This window comes from Lonchura striata, chromosome 1 (assembly GCF_046129695.1).
Source record: "Lonchura striata isolate bLonStr1 chromosome 1, bLonStr1.mat, whole genome shotgun sequence".
NCBI lineage: Eukaryota > Metazoa > Chordata > Aves > Passeriformes > Estrildidae > Lonchura > Lonchura striata.
The window spans coordinates 69,886,844-69,907,203 of record NC_134603.1 but is presented as its reverse complement, the minus strand read 5'-3'; the positions used below and the strand labels follow the sequence as shown (position 1 = coordinate 69,907,203).

General features: G+C 35.9%; 1 protein-coding gene across 1 annotated transcript in view; it reads left to right on the top strand.

Annotated features, from left to right (window-relative positions):
* Positions 1-3,812, top strand: part of ABCA13 (ATP binding cassette subfamily A member 13) — a 139,704-nt gene extending 135,892 nt beyond the window's left edge. Inside the window, exons 41-43 of the mRNA XM_077788156.1 lie at positions 120-225; positions 1,096-1,233; positions 2,711-3,812. Coding sequence (XP_077644282.1) covers positions 120-225; positions 1,096-1,233; positions 2,711-2,800 — 334 coding nt within the window. The 3' untranslated portion in view covers positions 2,801-3,812. The remainder of the gene's footprint in view (positions 1-119; positions 226-1,095; positions 1,234-2,710) is intronic.
* The last annotated feature ends 16,548 nt before the right edge of the window (positions 3,813-20,360 follow it).

Here is a 20,360-nt window from a genome sequence, read left to right as displayed (position 1 = left end):
CAATAATGCAGTAGGCATGTGTGATATTTGATATAATTATAGGAAAATCAATTGAACCAAATGTTCTCCTTGTCTTCAAAGTGTTCTTATGGATTTAAGTTTCTGTGTCTCATTCCCAGGTTTGGAGAGGGTTATTCTGTCAAGGTGTGGCTTAGCAAAGAAATAAGTTATGGAAGAATGATTTTGGACTGTCTACAAATGCATTTTCCAGGAACACAGTTTAAGGTACAGATAAAATTCCATGTTGTAGTATATGGCAGGATTAATTTGGGGCTGGTAAAAACAGTATGTATGTTTGGATTTTTACATGTTTGGGTATATTGTAAGTACATTTGAAAAGTACATATAAAAATCCCTTTTGTTTTTCTATTAAGCAATTAATAAAAATTTGGCTTGTGATGTTGTTTAAATCAACTCCAAACAGGAATTTAGGCAATGCAAATAAAAAGGCCTTTTCTCTGACTGAAAATTTCCTTTTGCTTTTATTATTGATGAAATTGGACTCAAATCTGTGTTCATCTGAAATAGAACTACAGTGTAGTCACTAAGAGTATTTGCTTTGATTGCTTTCTGATAAAGCCCAGAGTTAATAAGTCTCAGACTTTACTGAGATTGTTTGATTTAATACAAAGTCTTATAAATGACCTATAGAAATTACATTTCAATGAAAACTCTTAAAAGCTTTTACCTTAACTTTGTTTAGGAAAAACTCATGGGAAACAATGTCTATCTTAGATATGAACCTCTTTGTGGGTATAAGTCTGTATTGAGCTCAGACAGTTGTGCATCTGTATATGTTCAGCCTTTTCCCAGATGGCATTGAAACAGCACTAGTCTGTTAGATTTAAATTGCCCTAAAGTGTTATATCTTTTATGAGATTAACAAACCATCACCTCACAAAATGTGTGCTCTAAGTATGAACCACTCTTTGTGCTATGAATGTAGACAAAATATGTTATTTTTTAAAAGCTCATATTTTCCATATTAATCTGCAATAAGAGCCTATTGAAGGTAGCCTGATTATAAGCAAGTGTAGCTTCATTACAAAGTACGTTCACTTTTATCTGTTTTTTATAATTTTTGCTTGTTTTCAGGGACAACATCTTAACCTGCTCGAGTACCATGTACCAAGAAGTCTGGGATGCTTAGCAGAGCTCTTCAGCGTCCTAGAGAATCACAAAACTTTTCTCCAAATCAAACACTACTCCATTAGCCAAACCACATTAGAGCAGGTATTTTATAATTTTCTTTTATTTCCCTGCCCCCATACTTGCTTTTTAATTTTTTTTAATTTTTTAAAATTTTGTCATCTAAATGTGCTATGTATTGTAGTTTTGATGTAGTGGAATATTCTATCATTTGCTGGGTTACCCAAATGTGTGCAATCTCAGGTCACACAGTGATTCCATGTCCCACACTGATTTTACACCAGAGGTGAGCATAGTAAAAGCAACACAGCAAGCCACATACTTGAAGTGTGCACAAACATAATCTGTACTTAGATGAATCTGGAGCTGTGTGGGATGACAAGGTGGGAGTGTGAACTGCCACCTCCACAGTCCAAAAGTTGGGATCTTACCAATGTCCTTGAAAAGGCTGAACTGGCCTCTGTAAATTGTGGTAAACCTTAGACCTTCAGAACATTTTCCTGTGATAATTTTAAATGCCCAGACAGACAGAAGAGACCCAACTGCTAAAGACCGTGAAATCCTATTGTGAGAAAAAAGAGAATGCGTTGATGGCAAGCATGGGATTTCTGGGTGATTGTGATGTGTTACATCATCATATGCAACTGTTTGTTATTCGTTCTGCAAACTGAGAGGCACATCTAGTCAAAATACTAATTTTCTGTGACTGATGGTGTGAATTTGTTCCTTTTTCCCATGTGCAAGTCATTGAAGTATTATCCTCTGTGCTGGTCTACTAACTACTTGTAAATTATCTATTCACTGAGTGACTGCATATAAGATAATTTCAGCCTGTTTCTTCAGGCATTGTTCAGTCAGGCTTACTTCCTCTCCATTTTTCATGGTGATGCATCACCTCAGTTACCTACCACCACTTCTTCTCCCTCACTGTCAGTTTTAAACAGGAAAATAGTTCTTTGCAGTAACAAACACACTTAATACACCCCAAGTTTGCTTGCATATGAAGAGGACTATTTGAATAAAGAAGAGCCATTTTTCCCTCTACATGACTTACTGTGAAATAGTTGTGTCATTAAAAATGAAACAAGCCTTTACATACCAAGATCTGTGTTTAAAAAAAAAAAACCAAAAAACCAAAAAACCAAACCAATTCAGGGAGGCTCATTAGTTGTTGAATCAGAAGTGTGCTTTCACCTCGAAATATTTGCACCTTCATCTGTAATATTTATTGGCAGAAACAACAAACTCTGATTCTTTAGGTATGTCATTCAAAGAAAATTAAAACATTGTTTCATATTTACTTGTGCATAAAATGTGTTTTTCATACCTTGGTATGAAATAATTAATAATTTTTCTCATTTATTGACCCTGTCTTAGCTGGAGAGGGGAAGAGGGATTATTTCTAGAGATTATAAAAATATGTTTTTAGAGGTGTTCCCTCAACATGAGTTATTACTTATTTTGTCAAAAAAGCTGAGAGCAGCTAAGAAATACCATCGCCTATATCCCTAAAGTCAAGTACTTTTATTTTGAAAACCCTACTTTTTATCATGTCTTACAGGTATTCATTAATTTTGCAACACAGCAACAAGGAGTCTTGCATTCTTCACAAGGATCTCCTGTTGTTCATCATGATCATCTCCCAGTCTAGGCTCAGAACAGGATATAGCTCCAACATAACATATATATATATGTGTGTGTGTTTGCATATGTACACACAAGCTACATGCAATAACTTTTCAACTCTGAACAATTTGTGCATGAGAAACAAATAGTAGAAGGTGAGAGGTGAGTTTTCATCTGTAGGCCAGAAGGAATGGGACCAGTTCTTGGTAAAGCAAGAAACTGATTATATGCAGACCAAAAGTCTGCAAAAAAGCAATGTTTTCTTAATTTAACTGGTATTTTAAAATACAAATGGCCTAATTAATGCAGAGGAAAAAAAGGCTGATCTGAAATCTGAGCACACAGATTTTTTTTGGTGGTAGCTCTGCATTCATTTGATTATATTACTTTCTTGTATGTACACTTAATGTCTAATTTTTGCATGATGAGGCAAGAAAAAACAATTGAATGGTAGCAATAGCTTGGCTATCACCCTGTATTTTTTATTTAATCACACAAATTGAGAGCCTTTCAACTTCTCTGTTAATTCAGTTATGTGTTGTGACAAGCTAAATTAACCTTTTTATTATATAAAGGATGTACTGTTTTCCATAAGTTTTATGTTATAGAGGTTATTAGTCTACTAGCCTAGTCTGCCTCCCAGTTACCTTAAGGAAATTTAACAGATTTTCATAAATCATACTTGACAATGATCCTAAGCCTGCAGGTTGCTGCTGGAAGTGTTCTCAAGTACCTTTATAATGACCTAGTTTGTTTTTCTCATATTTTTATTTCCTTTTTCTTCAAAAAGAATGTCAAAATGCTGGTTAATGGGAATGCTAAAGGAAAATAAGATAAGAAAATCAGACTGTGATCAATAAACTCAATAAATATATTATGATGCTAGATACTTCAGACAAGGCCACAGTTTTCAGCCTATACTTGTGTAAAATAAATTAATATTTAATGGATAAAAATTCCTTGTATTTTGTGCTTGGAGAAGAAAATGTGCGAAATTTTTTTCATGGCTCTTATGAAATTAGCTCATGCCACTTTTATTGGACTACACTGTCAAATAGCTGAAATTGTAGAATCAGTGACTTAGAAGTTATTTGCTGCAATATGATTTTGGTTAGGCAGTGGTGAGGGAAGTGCACTTTGAGATGGGAGAATTTGATTTTAAATGGCTAATATTGCAGAGCTGCAATTACATTCCCTGCTGTACAATGATAAAATATTAAATATATATATATATATATTTGTGTTTTATGCTTTGCAAGCTGACTCAGAAGACCATTTACTGAGGCTTGATTTCTTCATGTTGCTTTGGCCCATTATGCTACTTTAAAATCAAGAATTCAGATTACCTATATAAAAGATGACATTACATCCTTGAAAAATAAATAAAACCCTAAAGATTTACAGTCTTTGTCTGCTTTTGCATATGGGAGAGTGAGCTTATGAAAGTGCTTTATCATTAGAATGGGTTTGATATAATATCAGAACTCTGCCAAGCTACTTAGGATACAAAGCACCTAGGAACCATTAAACTCCAACAGCCACCACCCTGGTAGAAATGCCATAGCCCAAAGAGCTGTCCAAATTTGATGTGAAACCAGTTATCTTTAATTTTTTTCATGGGGCTGAGAGTGGAGGGTTTCTAAAGTCCCCAATTAGAACAAAAAGCAGTCTGTTTTACAAAGCAGAGTGTGAGAGAAGTAGCAGACATGAAGGGAAAAGAAGACAGATGCAGGAAATTTGGGCAGAAATAGAAATATGCCATCATTGAAGTAACCTGCTTAATTTCAGCACTTCAGGATGGAAGAAACTGAGCATTCAGGCAAACTGAACAGCCAAGGATGTCTGAGTCATAGTCTGAAACCACTCAACAGAAGAATATTTCTATAGCTCTTAACTGAAAAAGTAGAAGGGAAGGTATGATAGTCACATGCACAGGGCTTTTGCCTTTTTTCTTTTATTTTTGTTGGTGTGTCTAGACCTGTAGATCGCTGATATTATGACTGATTGATTTTCTTTGATTTTTTGTTTTGTTTTTATAAACTAATATTTCTGTCTCAACCACCACAAGTTCTTAAAAAAATGATGAAATGTACTCAAGTAAATTTAAGGACTTGGGAAAGTAGATGGTTCCAATCCTTGCGGTGCAAGGCAATTGAGCCAAAATATGTGATTTGTATGAAATAGTGAAAAGAGTGCTTATTCCTGCTGAGATAGGGTGTCAGGGCAGTTGAATTAATAAAACAATCCTGCAGTTTGCTTTGACCAAGGGAAGCATAAAAGCATACAAGACTCACTATGGTGAGACTGAAAAATGATAGCCTAGCTGAGTGCTCAGACTGGGGAGCTTCTTCAAGTCTTGGCTGTGTAACACTAATTAAATGTCACTTTTTTCTGATTAAAATATGAAAGATTATATTAGTTTAACAGATGAATACAGTAAATAATGTTTGCTTCAGACTGATGGTTGAGTAAATTCAGTTAACAGGTTTTTTAAAATTACTTCATATGCATCTCAGGAGACCCAATTTAATTCAGGCCAGCAGCAAACAATGTCTGTCTACCAATCCTTTATAGGTAAAGAAGGTCAAAATCTAATTGAGTGCCAGTGTACCAGGTTCTATGTCAGAAGATATTTTCCCTTTCTTTAACTTGTGGCATTCCTAATGTATGCAAGTTTCAACAAAAGTATTTTGAAGATGTTTGTTTCATTCATTTATTTTTTTTTATCAAAATAAATCACTAAAATAGGAGTCTGGACAGAAAAGGTCAATTATACATTAATGATGAAAGAATCCTTGAATTCATAATTCATGAAGAAATATCTCTTAACACCTCTGGATTTGGAATTAAACAGAGCTGAGGATTTTAACAATACTTCTCTTGTGTGATTCTTGTTAGGAAAGTTTCATTTTATTTCAGCTGGAAATTTCTCTGACTGAAAGTAAGCCCTTTACCCTGAACAATAAACTAGAATTAAGCTCAAAGTTATAAAATCAACTGAATATCTGAAATACTCAATGCTAAAACTGGGCAGATGATAGTAAAACTACTAAAGGACTATTCCACAGCCCAAGTCAAAAGAAGGGCTTTGGCCAACCTTTGAGCAGATAGTTTCAGGCCCTCTTTTTATTTTCATACAGTAATAGAATGATGTGACCAAAAATTAACAGTAGGTCTGAACTTTAACTCAAAGTATCACAAATTCGGTGGGGGTTGAAGAGTGATAATATTAGTGAACAGGATACCAAAACTCACAAATCACCATTTTGAATATGGCTGCATATTAAATTTTTGTGCAGATTTTTTCTTCTGGACAGAAAGAACTTATTTCTCTGGTTTGGTTCAGTCATGGCCATGGATGATAAATTTTGCCCAGGGTAGTGAAAGACATATAACATGATTTTCAGGAAAGGAATTGGGTGCCTTTTGAGCTTGCTTGTCCTTGTGAAATTTGAATCACTGGAGTCTGAAATCACATAAATTTGGAAGCAAAATCGAACTCTTACTGGAACTGCTTAACTCCTAGATCTGTCTAAAACCAATTTAGGTGAGGATATTGCTTTCCTGGTCTTTTCCTAGTAAGCAGTAAAGCTGACACTTTCTTTGATTCAGTTTAATATTATCTAATCTTTTTATGTCAGCACTTTCAATTTTTCTTTCTTAACTATAGGGAGATCAAAGCTAGCAGCAAAAAGATCATATTTAAAGTGATTGAGAGATGACTAGCTCAGCCCAACAACAGCTAAAGAGAAAATGTTTCCTGAGTTGTGTATTAGATCCTTACATTACAAGTAGAACTGATGCTGTTGCAGGTGCAATGTGGGTGGGCAGCAGGTACAGAGCAGAAATCACAGCTGTCTCATTCTTGCACAGAAAGCAGCAATCTGCTGCTATCAACGAGCCAGGTACTGCTGAATGTTTTAGCAGATGAGTTCTCCATGCTGAATAATGATATGGATCACTGAAACAAATCAAAGCATCTTTCCTTATTAAATTTTTCTACCACATGCGAATATTGTTCCAACAGTACTCTCATGCTTATTGATACATGGAGCTATGTGCTGTGATAAATTCTGGCTCCTTTCACAATGGCCTTGTAAAAGCCATGATCAGAGTCTGCACTGTAGAGGTGTATGCACATCTTTAGCTTAGGCTGATCAAAGCAGCAAGGTTCATATCTGCTTTCTATGATATACAAGTGGAGAAAGAGGAACTGTAAACTATGTAAAGAAAAGGCATTAGGTGAGATTTCCATGTACAACTGATTTATTCCAGCTGTAGAACACCCTATGTACATATTTTTGCTGCCAATGCATGCCATGGGCAATTTTAAATAAGTGCCTTGGGATTAACTGGCTATGAGGTGCCCAGCAGAAAAAGCTAGGATACTCTAACATGCAGTGGTACAAGGTAAGATCAAACAGGAGCCTTTTCACCCTCTTATTGAGGCAATAAATGCTGCTTAATAGTAATTATAATGCATGTAATTCAAGAAAAGTATCAGAAACACTTTTGTCCTCAGTGTGTGCTGAAACATGGAAATGCAAACTTTATTTCACAGATAATTTTTGCATCACTCCGAATTCCTTGCCTATTTACCTTACTATATGAAATAACCAGACCCCCAAAAACCTTCAGTGCTTCCTAAATGTTTTGAAATGTGATTCAACAGAATGTGAACGCTTGTGGAAGTTTTTTTACCTTAGATTTTATGGAGAACTGATCTTTAAGACTTATATAATTACAGTTGAGTGTGTCAGTGAAGAAGCATGTGACATTTATGCTGAACCAAATGGAATATGCATGTAATGCTCTAGCTGAGGAGTTGTAGTCAACTTGTAGCTAATGATAATTGTCTAATAAGAAGAACCTGAAATTGTTTTTTTAGGAGTCTGCTATCATAAATAATTCTGTTAGCAATGTGTGAATATAAAGCAGATTGAATCTAGCTAAAAGAGTATTCTCGGTATATGAAAGATAAGAATTAAGGTCATACACAGCATGTTGAAGTGTTGTATTGTTGGGGTTTATTTTCCCTTTCAAAGTTAGCTAAATGATTAGAATTGGCACTTGTCAGTGGTCAGCTACACACTGAAAATGCTTATTTGAGCCCAGAGCTCAGGCTGTTTACATGATGATCAATTAGTAGTCTCTCTTTTTTTTTACTACCTGAATGTTGTAGACAAACTGGCAATTAAATTGAATGCATAAAATTATATTTTGAGGTCTTTGCAAGCTGTGGAATTAAAAATAGTTTTTTCTGAGTGTCCAGCAACTGGGTAAAATAGAAGTATTTAAGTGTTTCTATATATAACATGTTAAGTAAATTTTGAAAATAGTTTTTGCAGAAATGTTTGAGAATATTGAGTTTCTCTTTGGATTTCTACCTTAAATCTAAGTGCAAATAAAGGTGTCCATAATTATAGGTTTCTAATTGTGAAATGGATAGATCTAGCTTTAACCCACAACCTTCAGCTGAGAAGAGCGGGAGCAGTGAAGATCTCCTGTGTGTCTGATCTCAGGGATGGAGACTGGCAACAGACTCTGTAACTCTGTACCTGAATGGTGCATGTCTCTACAAAGTGTGAAGAACCCTCTTTTTAACCGGTTCAAGGTATTGACTTCAGGAAGAACTGAAAAACTACTTGTTGCAAGGCTTGATCCCTTATAAATACCTGTGATGCACATGCATCCATCCTATCTATATGTAGCAGAGAAACTGCCACAAGTTTTCAGGAAGGATAAGATTTTTGTCTGAACCACAGTTCCATTTACTATGACTTTGCTCAAGATTATTCTTTTAGTAGACTTTTGTGTTCTTAGTTATCAATCAGTGTTTTCAGGCCTTGGCTTTTACCTCTTGCTGTAAAGTGACAGCTAATTTAATGATTTTTTTTGATACTGTATGTTACACAGGTCTTTAAATAGACCCCAGCTGAAAAAGCTTCATCATCTGAGGAAAATATTTCCCTTGGTCCATCTTTTGCTTTTTGCTCACTATATTGGTTGCCAGATCTTGGATGTGAAAAGCTTCCCCAAAATTGTCACTTTAGGGAGTATTGAAGAGCTGGGACTTTTTTTTTGTTTCACTTCTGCTAAATCATCAGAGCAATTTCTCTAAATAAACTGAGAGTTCAAAGACACCAGTGATGTCTTGCCTCGATTCTGCTCACTACCAGAACTCACAGTTGCACTTATCTGGTATCTTAGAATCGTAGAATGGTTTGGAAGGGACTTTAAATATCATCTAGTTCCAGACCCCCTGCCATGGACAGGGACACCTTTCACTAGACCAGATGGCTTTGGTCAAACCTAGCCTTGAACACCTTCAGGGATGGGGCATCTGTGGCTTCTCTGGGACAATCAATTCCAGTGCCTCACCACAAAGAATTTCTTTCAAATACCTAATCTAAACTTATTCTTTCAGTCTGAAACCATTTTCTCTTGGTCTATCATTACAGTTCCTGATAAAGAATAGGCTCCCTATAGGCCCCTTCAGATACTGGAAGGTTGCTATGAGGTATACACACAATTTTCTCTTCTCCAGGCTGAACAGCCACAGCTTTTTCAGCTTGTCTTTGTAGGGGAGATTTTCTAGTCCTATAATCAACTTTGTGGATCTCCTCTGGACTTGCTCCAACAGTTCCATGTCCTCCATCAGAGAGTGCATCTGTAGGTGTCAGGTGAAAAATACCTGCTTCAGGAAGACCTTAAAGAAAACAGACACTCTTTACCACTTACAAAAATATGTGTGTGGGGGTTTATGTATTAAAGGTTTCCTAGCAGCTGTGTTCACAAGAACAACTGCTTAAAATATTAGATAATAATCAAGAAAGCAACTTTTGATTCTATTTGGGCCAGCATTCAGTATTCAAGGCTGGGAGTGAGATTTTCTCTATGTGCCTAATCAGTACTGAGGTTTGAAAATGTTTCTTCAATAATTGCAGAAAGTTATGGAAGGCTTTTGGCAACTAATTTTCATTGACTCTACAAATTAGAGTTTTATTTGGTTTCATGGCTAGAGAAAAATATCATCTTGACTACCACATCCACTGAAGAAAGCTGTACCACTTTCTTCAAGTCATTTTGAAAGTGGTGAAAAATGTGGATGTCTTACAGAGAGATCCTTGGGTACAAAGAGTAAAAGTATCTCAAAAGCAATGGTCAGGTTTTAGGGCTTTTTCAGTGTGTCCAAACAAAGTTGGGAAATCTACACAATTTTTTTTTTTTTTCTGTTCAATGTTTGAATCTTCTGATACTAGTATAGTGAGGCTGCCGTTGCCAGTCTGACTTCTGACTGGTGTCCTCAGGTCCACTCTTTCCTTCTGAACTGAATGGGACATGGAGACATATACAAAATGCTGCAAGGTGACCCCAGTTGCTGAAGTTTGTGCCTCTGTTGCCAAGAAGCATATAAACCAGTTATGACACTAATACACATCACAATAATATAAAGTGACATAAAAGCAATAGTATGTTTACATGTTGTCCTTTGGCATTAATGAAGCCCAGAATGGGTGCAGCAGTCCAAGTCAATTATGTTATGGCAAGAGCGATCTCAAAGAAAATACCTGCCCAGAAAAGTCACTCTGGTGGGTGTAACATAGATAGAGGAATGCCTGAGAACAATGGCAGTGTACCAGAGAGCATGGAAAACCAAGGACCTGTCCTTTCATCCAGTTTCTTCCAGCAGAAGCATTCATGTCAACTAGCAGTGCTGCAAAGATACTACTGTAACTGAGGATATATTAGAACTTTTTCCCTATTGTTTGGTTTGTGGAAACAAAAAATCCTTATGTGGACTTTCCTTCTATTGAAGTAAGTTCTTTTTATAGGGACATATTATCTGCAGTCATGGAATTTTATCTGCTCAAAAGCATCAACAGTTAACTTTCAGTAAGAATAGCAAATAGTCTTTGATAAGAGGGCAGGGAAATACAAGTCATCCTTCTTGGTTTTGTTTGCTATTCCTCTTCCTGTTTTTGTTTTTTTTGTTTTTTTTTTTTTTTTGTTTTTTTTTTTTTGTTTTTTTTTTTTTGTTTTTTGGTTGGTGTTTTTTTTTTTTTTAATGTGTGTGTGTGTATTTTCTTGTTTGTTTTGTTTTTTTTTTTTTTGTTTTGATTTGGAGGTTTTTTATGTTTGGTTTGGGTTTTTTAATTGGGTGATAGCAAAATATTTTATTCTGTGTAGGATTTATGTAGAATTTTTATCTTCTTTTTTTCATGTAGGAAAGTTAATGGCCAGGAGCACAAGTGGATGAAGAAAATACTTATGGCTCTGAATTTTTTCAAATTATATAGTAGATTTTTTGAAATTATCTTAAACCTATACTTTTATTTTTTCAGTCTTCTAAATGACATTTAATTGCTTAGATTATTTTGAAAATTTTATTGTTTTTTACCATATAAATCTTGATCAACTAAGTATAAACATTTATTTTGGTGGCAGATTTATTAATGATTGTTCTAACTTATTTACCTACCTCTGGAGAGATTTTATACATTTTGATATAAGTGCAGAAAAACGATTTACTAAATTTAAATAAAACTTTATTTTCCTCAAACATATTCCATTTTCTTGCCAAAACACAGTAAAACACAATATATGACATATTATGCAATAGGTAAAAGGAAGTATATTTTCATCAGATATGAATAACAGATTAGAAGAATCTTTAATTCACTTTTATCTTGCTTTGATCTGAAACCAAATTCTGAGCAGCCAGAAACATTAAAGAATTAGAGGAAACAAGGATGACTCATTTTCTTGGTTCACATTGAACTGATTTTCTAAAGAAAGGAATATGACTTTGAATTACATGTACCATTTAAAATGTTTTGGGCTGATTTCTCAAAAAGTATACCTGTGGCAGATGTTCAAAAGCATCTGCCATTGTATCAACATTAGACATGTAAATAAAACTTTCTCCAATATTCATTGCTATATTATAGTTTTTCCTTCTACATAGCAGTTGGCTTAATTCTGCCTTCAAAGACTTGGGCACATTGCATAGAGAAGGAGACAGAATTTCAATTGAATCCATACAAACAAAAAATGTTGGCCTCTTGATGCATCATTAAGGAATATGACTGTTTATTTGACATGGAAACTTGGAACAATGTCTATATATCAAGACCATTGTGTCTATGGCAAGCTTGACCCAGTAATCTGTAGATATTAAAAAAAAGAAGAAAATATTTTATTTTAATATTGTTTTGATGCATGATATTCCTGTCTGTAGCAAAAATAGCTTTAAAAATGTCTTTGAAAGCTAATGGAACCAAGGGCTTTAACTGTTCCCCTTCTCTAATTTACACAATGGCAGGAGTGTGCTGGTGCAGCAGATGATTTGGTCTCATTTTGCTCTATTGCTGTGAGGACATTTCTAGCTTGCCACTGGCAAAAGTCAGACTGGAAAAAACAGAAGTACTAGTTTTTTAGGCTCTGCCCATGTCTAGATGACAAAATAATGTTTTCCACAGCAGATTGTGTAGATGCCTATAATGTAAGTGCTTCTAGTCCTTAGGAAGCTAATTATCACTGTCTTGTCTTGCTAACTTGGCATTTCAGACTTTAACTTGTTCCACTGAGGTGCCTGTAAGCAGCATTGTCTTAGGCCAATTGCAGTTCTGGGCAGTAAGTGTGTTGTGCTGTGTTCATGTTTCAGATCCAAACTTTAGAACTTTTCTTTAAAACAAAAAAATAAAAAAGCTGAACTTCCTAAAGTTGTGTTTGGGGAATAGGATGAATTTGCTACCTGCTGTCCTGTGCAAACACAGCAATGCTGCTTCTCATGTATAATCAAGTAGTTCAGGCTTGTTGCCATCTCTAGCAGCCTGTAGGGTGGCAGATATTAATGGTGACAGCTAGTAGAAGTTGGCTTTTCCTTTAACTGTAGGAACTTATTTAACTTGTTTGCTTAAAGTGAAGAGTGGCTCTGCACTGTGATGCAGACAAGTTACTAAGTACAATGTGGAGACAATTTTTTTCCCTTTGGTAATAGTAAAGTTTAATTGATGATCACAACTTAGGTCTACGTCATCAACTTCAAAAAGTGTTCAAAAGCAATTGTAGGGATGTGCATATTTGTACTTCTTGCCTCAAATCTGAATATTGCTTTGTCTGCAAAAGATAAGCCATAATAATCTAAGCAATGGAAAGGACCTCACAACATTTTGGATTACATAGTAGAATACCAAGTGAAGGCTTATATTTCAAATTATTGCCACAAGAAATTCAGTCTTGGTCCTTTCCTATCTAGTTGCTTTGGTTGCTCACTCTGGGAAAGGAAATAATGAGGAAAACATTCTTGTTAGAACAATGTAAAATTGTGCAAGGTTTCTTGGAGCACTAGAGGGAGCAAGAAGGTAAAAGTTCTCAAAAATGCAACTACTTGGAGGTTGAATCCTTTAAGATGAAGTCTACCCTACCATTCAGGTAAATAAAACTAATACATCATTAAAAATCCCCCAACAAAACATAAACCATAATAAAAACTGAAGTGATATCTTACTTTGGTTTGTTTGTATTGTTTTTTCCTGTTGTTTTCCCCCCACATACACACAATAACAGCATTCTCCTTCTCCTCCCCACCCCCCCTTTCCTTTTTTGTTTATTGTTTTGAGGGGATGCTTTTGTTTTCATATCTCTAAATGCTGAGTGTGTGTTGACCTAAGCTACTGCTAAGGGCTGGCTCTAACAGAACCAGAAGACCTTGTTTCTCCTCATCAGAGACCCCTTTAGGCAAATGTTAACCTGCCAAGAGCATGTGCATTCCAAGGAGGATTTGCAAATGAACTAGTTGTTTTCCACGAAAAATATTTCCTGACCTAGATCTTTCTGTCCTAAGGGAAAAAAATAAAAAAAAGAAGAAAATTGAAAAAAGAAACTATATGCAATAAATACTATTGCAGATGGGAGAATATTTTCCCTAGTGTCCCCCTGCCCACTCATATTAACTATTTCTAGAAGAAAATAATACATTCTGGTGAACACAGCATTTCATTTTATTTATTCACAGACCTGACCCTGAGCCAATAAATAGATGTTTTACCCAAATGGATTAGCCCACTTGCATGTTTGTCTCAATTATAATCTGCCACTAGCTTTGGAAAGTCAAAGATATTTGGGAGAATATTCTCATCTTTGTATGTTGGATATTACTGGCTGACTCCTCCTGGGATTTGTGAACAACAATGGCAGCACAGTGAATTTTAAATACAATTCTACAGTGCTGAAAAAGTCTGTTTTTCATGAAGCACTAGAAGCGTCATGGTGGTAAATAATTTAAATTCTCTCTTTCTTGTTCTCCTTTGTGATTCTTGGAAACTTTAAGCACTGCTTCAGATAAATGAAGAGCAGGATAAGTTTGGAGACTCTTGGCCTAGGACATCTGCCAACTCATGCACAGTCTGAGGACAGTGTGAGGTGACACCTGTCCCTAAGGCTTAGGAGGAGCTGTGGATGGGCAGGTGGCTGCAGCCCTTGCTACAGAATGCTCTTAGAGGCCGAGTGTGTGTAGCAAGAGGTTCCCAATACAGAGAACTGGACTTCTGTCTCTCCCAGCTTGCCAAGAGATGCTTTGTTTGCACTTTATAACACTGCCAGCAAGAGGCAGGACAAATTCCAATATGTAGCTGCCTCTTTTGAAGGTGAAGTGGGAAGAAACTCAGCGCCTGCTTTCTTTAATCTGGTTTATGTACACAGGCATAGCCACTTCAAGATTTCCATGTTGATTGTTTTGGCCCTTGCCTTGCACTATTTCTTCTAAATATACCAACAAGGTGTCAAGCAGCAGTGCCACCTCCCAACCACAGGTATAATGGTGGCATGAAAAACCAGTGTGCAGTGAGATGTGGAGCTTTGTTTAATAGTTCTCTTTTGCATGTAGATAGCACATTTTACTTCAATATTTGTGCACCTTTTGTAGTTTTGTTATAATATCTTCTGCCTTGCAATTATATTCTCTCTTGACAATTAAAGAAGTGCCAACCCTTTGTATAAAATTCAGTTTATTTCTTGATTATATTTGCTAATATCTTTGTTACAGCCCAGTTTTCTTTGCTGTTGTTTTTACAACAGACAAAAATAGGTCCATTTATATCAGTGCTCTGATTTTACTATAGCTCACTCCATGATTGGGTGAAGCAGTGATATACTGAATCGGGTGCTCCTGCTGCAGAGTGAGAGCTGCCAGACTGATGAAATCATTCCTATAAACAGAGTTCTTCCTTTGAACTAGAAATTCAGTCTACAGGACTTTTTCTGATGCCCAAACTTTTGGTGGACATCCTTAATAACTTTCCTCTACTAACACTTCAATATTGATTTCTCATTATCCTTATTTATGAAAACAAAACTTTATTCGAAAATCCAATCTGTGGTATCTGTGGGAGGTTAGGCATCAAGAAGACTTTTGAAGCTTAATTTGAGGTTAAACTATTCTTGAATTAGGGTTGTTTGAGAAGTTAAGAGCAGAATAACTACTCTTACTACTTATCCAAAGTGCATTACTGTTAACACTCAATGAAAGTTTTGTACAGAAGCATATTTCTCCACAGTGTAGTCTAACAATACAACATTGCCCCTAAAGATTAATTTAGTGTTGTGGTATAGGAACTGTAGTCTCCAATTTAGTGTTCCCACTGAAGCCACTTTAAACCACACACATTTCTCGCTCACTCTGCTCCATCCCTCTTACTTCATGCCTCCACTCTGCTTCTTGTGGTAAGCTGGAGAGGAGAACTGGGGGCGCAAAAGGTAAAAACAATTTGCTGGAAACAGCAATAAGTAAGAAAATGCACAGTAACAGCAACAATAGTCATGACTGAGTGTGTAAGGAAAGAAATATTATTGTTCACTCTTCAGAAACCAGCATTACCTGACCACTCGCTCTGCCACCTGGCCTGACCCAAAGTGACCCTTTCTTCCCTTCATGGAAAATGAATGAGGGAGTACAGAACAAACCCTGTGTCCTTGCCATGCCCCCATCCTGGTTACTGCATAAAATTAATGCTCTTCTGGACAAAACCTGGACACTTAGTCACTACATATCCCAGGTTAGGAAAATATTGCTCCTGAAGACAGCACTGAAAGTAATATTCAATAATAATCTTAAATCTCACTGAGATCAATAAGTATTTCATGCACACCTGGAATTTTACATGTACTTAAAATGTTTCAGTGAATGAGGAAGGCTTTAATCCATCTTTGGGTGGTTATCTAGTTGGATGCAAGATTCCAGACACATTAACTCCCATCCTTTGTCTCCTTCTGAAGCCAAACTCTCCTCAGAGTAAGAGACCAAAGTTGCCCCAGGTTCAGAGGCTGTGGGCTGGTTTTTAGACTATTTTGATCACATTATCTAGCTTCTCTAGGTCAGAGCTCAACTTTCACCCCAAGCCCATAGTAGTTTTTTGAGTCAGAGAAGGCCATAGGCTAAAGAAGATGTCTGACTGTCCAGTGATTAGGAGTAAAGGATCAGCCAAGCTGTTGAGCTCTCTCAATCTCTAATTACCTTCTGTGTTCAAATGACCAGCTTAACATAGGCTATGAATGTTTATAACTTTTGTGCTGCTTTTTGGGTTTTTTTTTGCTGCCTTCCATTCTTTCTGGAATGGGAGGCAGCAATCTTGATGCAGCTAAAATGATAAGAATTTTAATTTGCAATATTTGTGGTTTCTTTTTCATTTTGTGAAGGTCTGGAATTCCAACTATTCTAGGAGGCAACCTCTATAAATACTTGTATGCTGCATATGTTTTTGCTGTAAAAGGTATCTTAGCTTCCTAGCAGTTTTTCAAATTAAATAATTGAAATCATTGGATGAGAAGTCTTAGATGCAATAGGTCTCAATATTTGTGTATTATCCAGGGTAAGAATTAACGGCACTCTACTTGAATATAGTTAGAGACTCTCATACTTTTTTCAAAGCCAGAGAATACATTTTCTTTATGTGTTTTCATTAGAATTTTAATTGCATATTTTTTCATAAGTGCAGGGCTTTTTAAATTATATATTTCTTATATAGGAAAAAAAAGAACGATATTTTACTTTCATATGTTCTGATTATAAAAGAAAAACAGAAGAGTTTTCAGTTATCCTGGTATGAGCTCATGGCTGCTAACTCTGGAGTAATTCTGCATTTGCATGAAGTTGAAGACTGGAAAAGTCTGAAAATAAAAGCTGTGAGATTAAGAAATTTATTTTTATTGAAAGTAATAGAAATTGGGAAAGTTGGTCTGCTCACATGCCCTCAATTTATTGCTTCCCTGCTTGGGCTAAGAAGCCATAGAAGCACTAAGTGAAATAGATCTACTGGGTAAACAACATGTGGATTTCTGTAATCCTTTTATGTACTAACAGAGCAATGATTAAGGGAATTTGACTTCTTAAAATTGGGCAGTATTTTAGCTCACCATATTCATATTCCAGATATACTGCTGTTTTAATAATTATGTGTCTACTGTCAGAGACAATCTCCATTGGTATAAAAGCTGCAGGTGTTTAGCACTTATTAAAATCAAGCAGTAAATCTGTGGTCAAAGAAAGTACATGCTCAGCCATTTTACTTCTATGTGATATTGAATAAAGTTTTGCAACAAACTTCAAAGATCCAGCGCAGTGCCCCATTTGACTTATTGAAAGAGAAAGGAAGAGGTCTTGATTTCTTTTGTATTCATATAGATAGCTGTAGATAGGATTAGCTTAGTTCTGCTTGAATATTTGCTGTCAGAAGTAGTGCCTTCCTCTGGCAGCTACTTATGACAAGCTGGAAAATGGATACCTTTTTATGTAAGCAAGATCCTCGAGGTAAGTATTCTAGCTGCTGTCTTGTTCGAGGCAATAGCTGGGTATGTCTTGTAAAAATTTTACTTTACTTGCTGTCCCTCTTTTTGATATATAAAGGGAGTGAGTGAAAGTGAGTGAGAGGCTGACATGTGCAGCACAGAGCTCCCTGGAGAGAGAGCTTTGCTTCTCATTTGAAATGCAGAGACCTCTATGGTCAGCTGAGCTCATGGCAATTAAGTAAGTGGCTCATCTGTACCAGTCACAGGATAATGTGGGCTGTAGTGTTTAAGCTGTTCCCAAAGTGTCAAAAGCACATTTTGTCTGTGCAATACCCACGTTGTAAAGCATGGAACTACCTTGGCTTTCAGATGCTGTGTCAGCCATTACTGCAGATTTGCACTATTTATCATAGGAAACAGGCGAGCTTTGGGGTTAATTTGGATCACACTTCAGGTGTTTTATATTTTTGTTTAGCCTCTAAGCTCTGCCAGCATGCCCAAGTGGAATGAGATGTTCAAGGCCCAAGTGCAAATGGTCATACCCCAGTGAAAATTTCTGCAAAGTAGGAGTGAAGTGCTTCAGCTGCACAAAGAATAGCTTTACCTCCCAGCTGGACCTCTGAGTGAGTCAGGACTGGGTGCTGTGTTTTTCCAGTAGCTATGAAGATTTGTAGGTGTAGGCAGGGATTTTGATATATTATACTTACTTTTGCTGTTGTGTAATAGCCTATTATTTATCTAGTACCAACACAACTCCTCGAAATTGCTGGTAATTTATATTATATTTTGTATTTTCTCTTTCTCATGATGGTACACTATACAATGGAAGCATTGATAAATATTTTGTAAACAATATGTACCAATTACCTTGACAAAAAAAGCAACTAGCAATTTTTCCTGAACTCTGATTTTGACATCAAATAAGGCACAGTCTGAAGTGTTTTTACTAAAGTAAAGGTTTCAGTTCTACCAGGATTGTTAGTGGGGCTTTTTTCCCATTTCTGCTAAAAATTGGTGCTAAGACCTTTGATTTCTTAATGTTCATCACATATTTCCAAAGCCCCATCAAGTTAGCATAAGATAACATCTAACCATTAGCAGAAAAACTTAAAAATTTGTGTTTACTTTAATGATTGCAATGAAAATGAAAACCCAGAGTGTCAGGGTTTTTTAAAATATTTTCATGCATGATTTTACAAAACAGGCTTCTCAAAAAAGAAGATGTCTGGAATCTTAAGTTTATAGTTGAAGGCAAAAGTTTGCTTTGCATATAATTGATTAGCAACCTAGCTGTGATTAAAAAATGATGTATTTTATAAATTTGTAGAAAAGAAATGATAGTATTGTTGCTTGCAAATAGCTTGAAGTCACATCAGTGTTCTTGGAATGTGATTTTTTACTTATTTTTACCATAGTTTGTCATGGACCGCCCTCCAATAGAAAATGATTTTTTTTTTTCCAGTGGTTTAGTAAATCAAATCAGAATTCCCAATAGCCTATTTTTTCCTCTCTCCAGTTATTCTAGCAAGGGTGGGAGTAGTTACACTGAAGGCATGTGAGTAATTGGAACGGTAAATCCTTCCAGATTTTTCACCCAGCATATCAGAGCAAATCTGAAACTCTTTGTGTCCCTCACTGACCAGTAGCAATGCATTTAGCTACAATGAATTGTGGGACTTAATTAAAGCTAAACTGAGCATCTTGAATTTTGATGATCAAGTACAAGCTCATGTATCAACTTGCTGTCTACAGACTGCCCAGAAAAGACTTTTCAGATGGGCTGGAGTGATGAATTTGATAACCACTCCCTGATGATAATGATATCAAGAATCATGTTCTTAAGGTATTAAATATAACCATGGATTTCAGTCAACCTTAAAAAGGCTACAGTGCCAGGGACTGGCCAGATTAGATGACCAGATTCCTGAGTCTCCTGTAAGATTTCTCTAGCTCACTACTTTACCTGTTAGGGATTTGCACAATTAAGCGTTTTGGTGCATTTAGGCATCTACAGGTATGAAGAGGCATGAAGAATTCAGGTCTATGTATGAGAGATGAATATGGACTTCCACTTATTTTTGCTTCCCTGTACTTAGAGTTTTAGAGATTAAAAAAATTACTTCATACCTTTAAAAGATGCATTGATCCCACTGTTAAATAATCTGCAATAGTTATGGACATTATTCTTTTTTGTGTTTCCATATGTGAATTAGTTGGATAAAGGACATGAGCTGTTTCTTTGCTTTTATTATCTTTATTTCGTGCCTAGATATGTCTTGAAAAAAAATACCTTCCTGGCATTAGCAGTGTTTTCCAAAATTTCTACATCACTGTGGAAATATTCAGATGGGTTTATTGCCTCCAAAAACACCTGCATTCTGACTACCTACATACTCCATCCATGCACCTATCTTTTCTCTTCATGTCTTAGATTTCAGATCTTAGAATCTGAAATATGCCAAACAATGCTCAACAACGTATGGTGTGGAAATCCCCCATGATTTTTTATTTTGCAACAGCTACCTGGAATTTGTACAATTTTGCCATCTGTTTAACACTTATGCTGTGTAGATGATGAAGATATTTTTGCTGCATCTCTAAAATCTTTGTCAATTATATGATACTGACATAGTAAAGGAGCAACAAAGTGAACTGTGTTGCAACATGCAACATAGAAAACACCTTGATGATTAAATGAACTATTTTACTTTTAAGAGTATTTTTCTTCTTGTTATTGTAAAAGAAAAAAACCTGAGAAGGACAATTTGAACTCTTTATAAGAGAATTTTATTGATCAA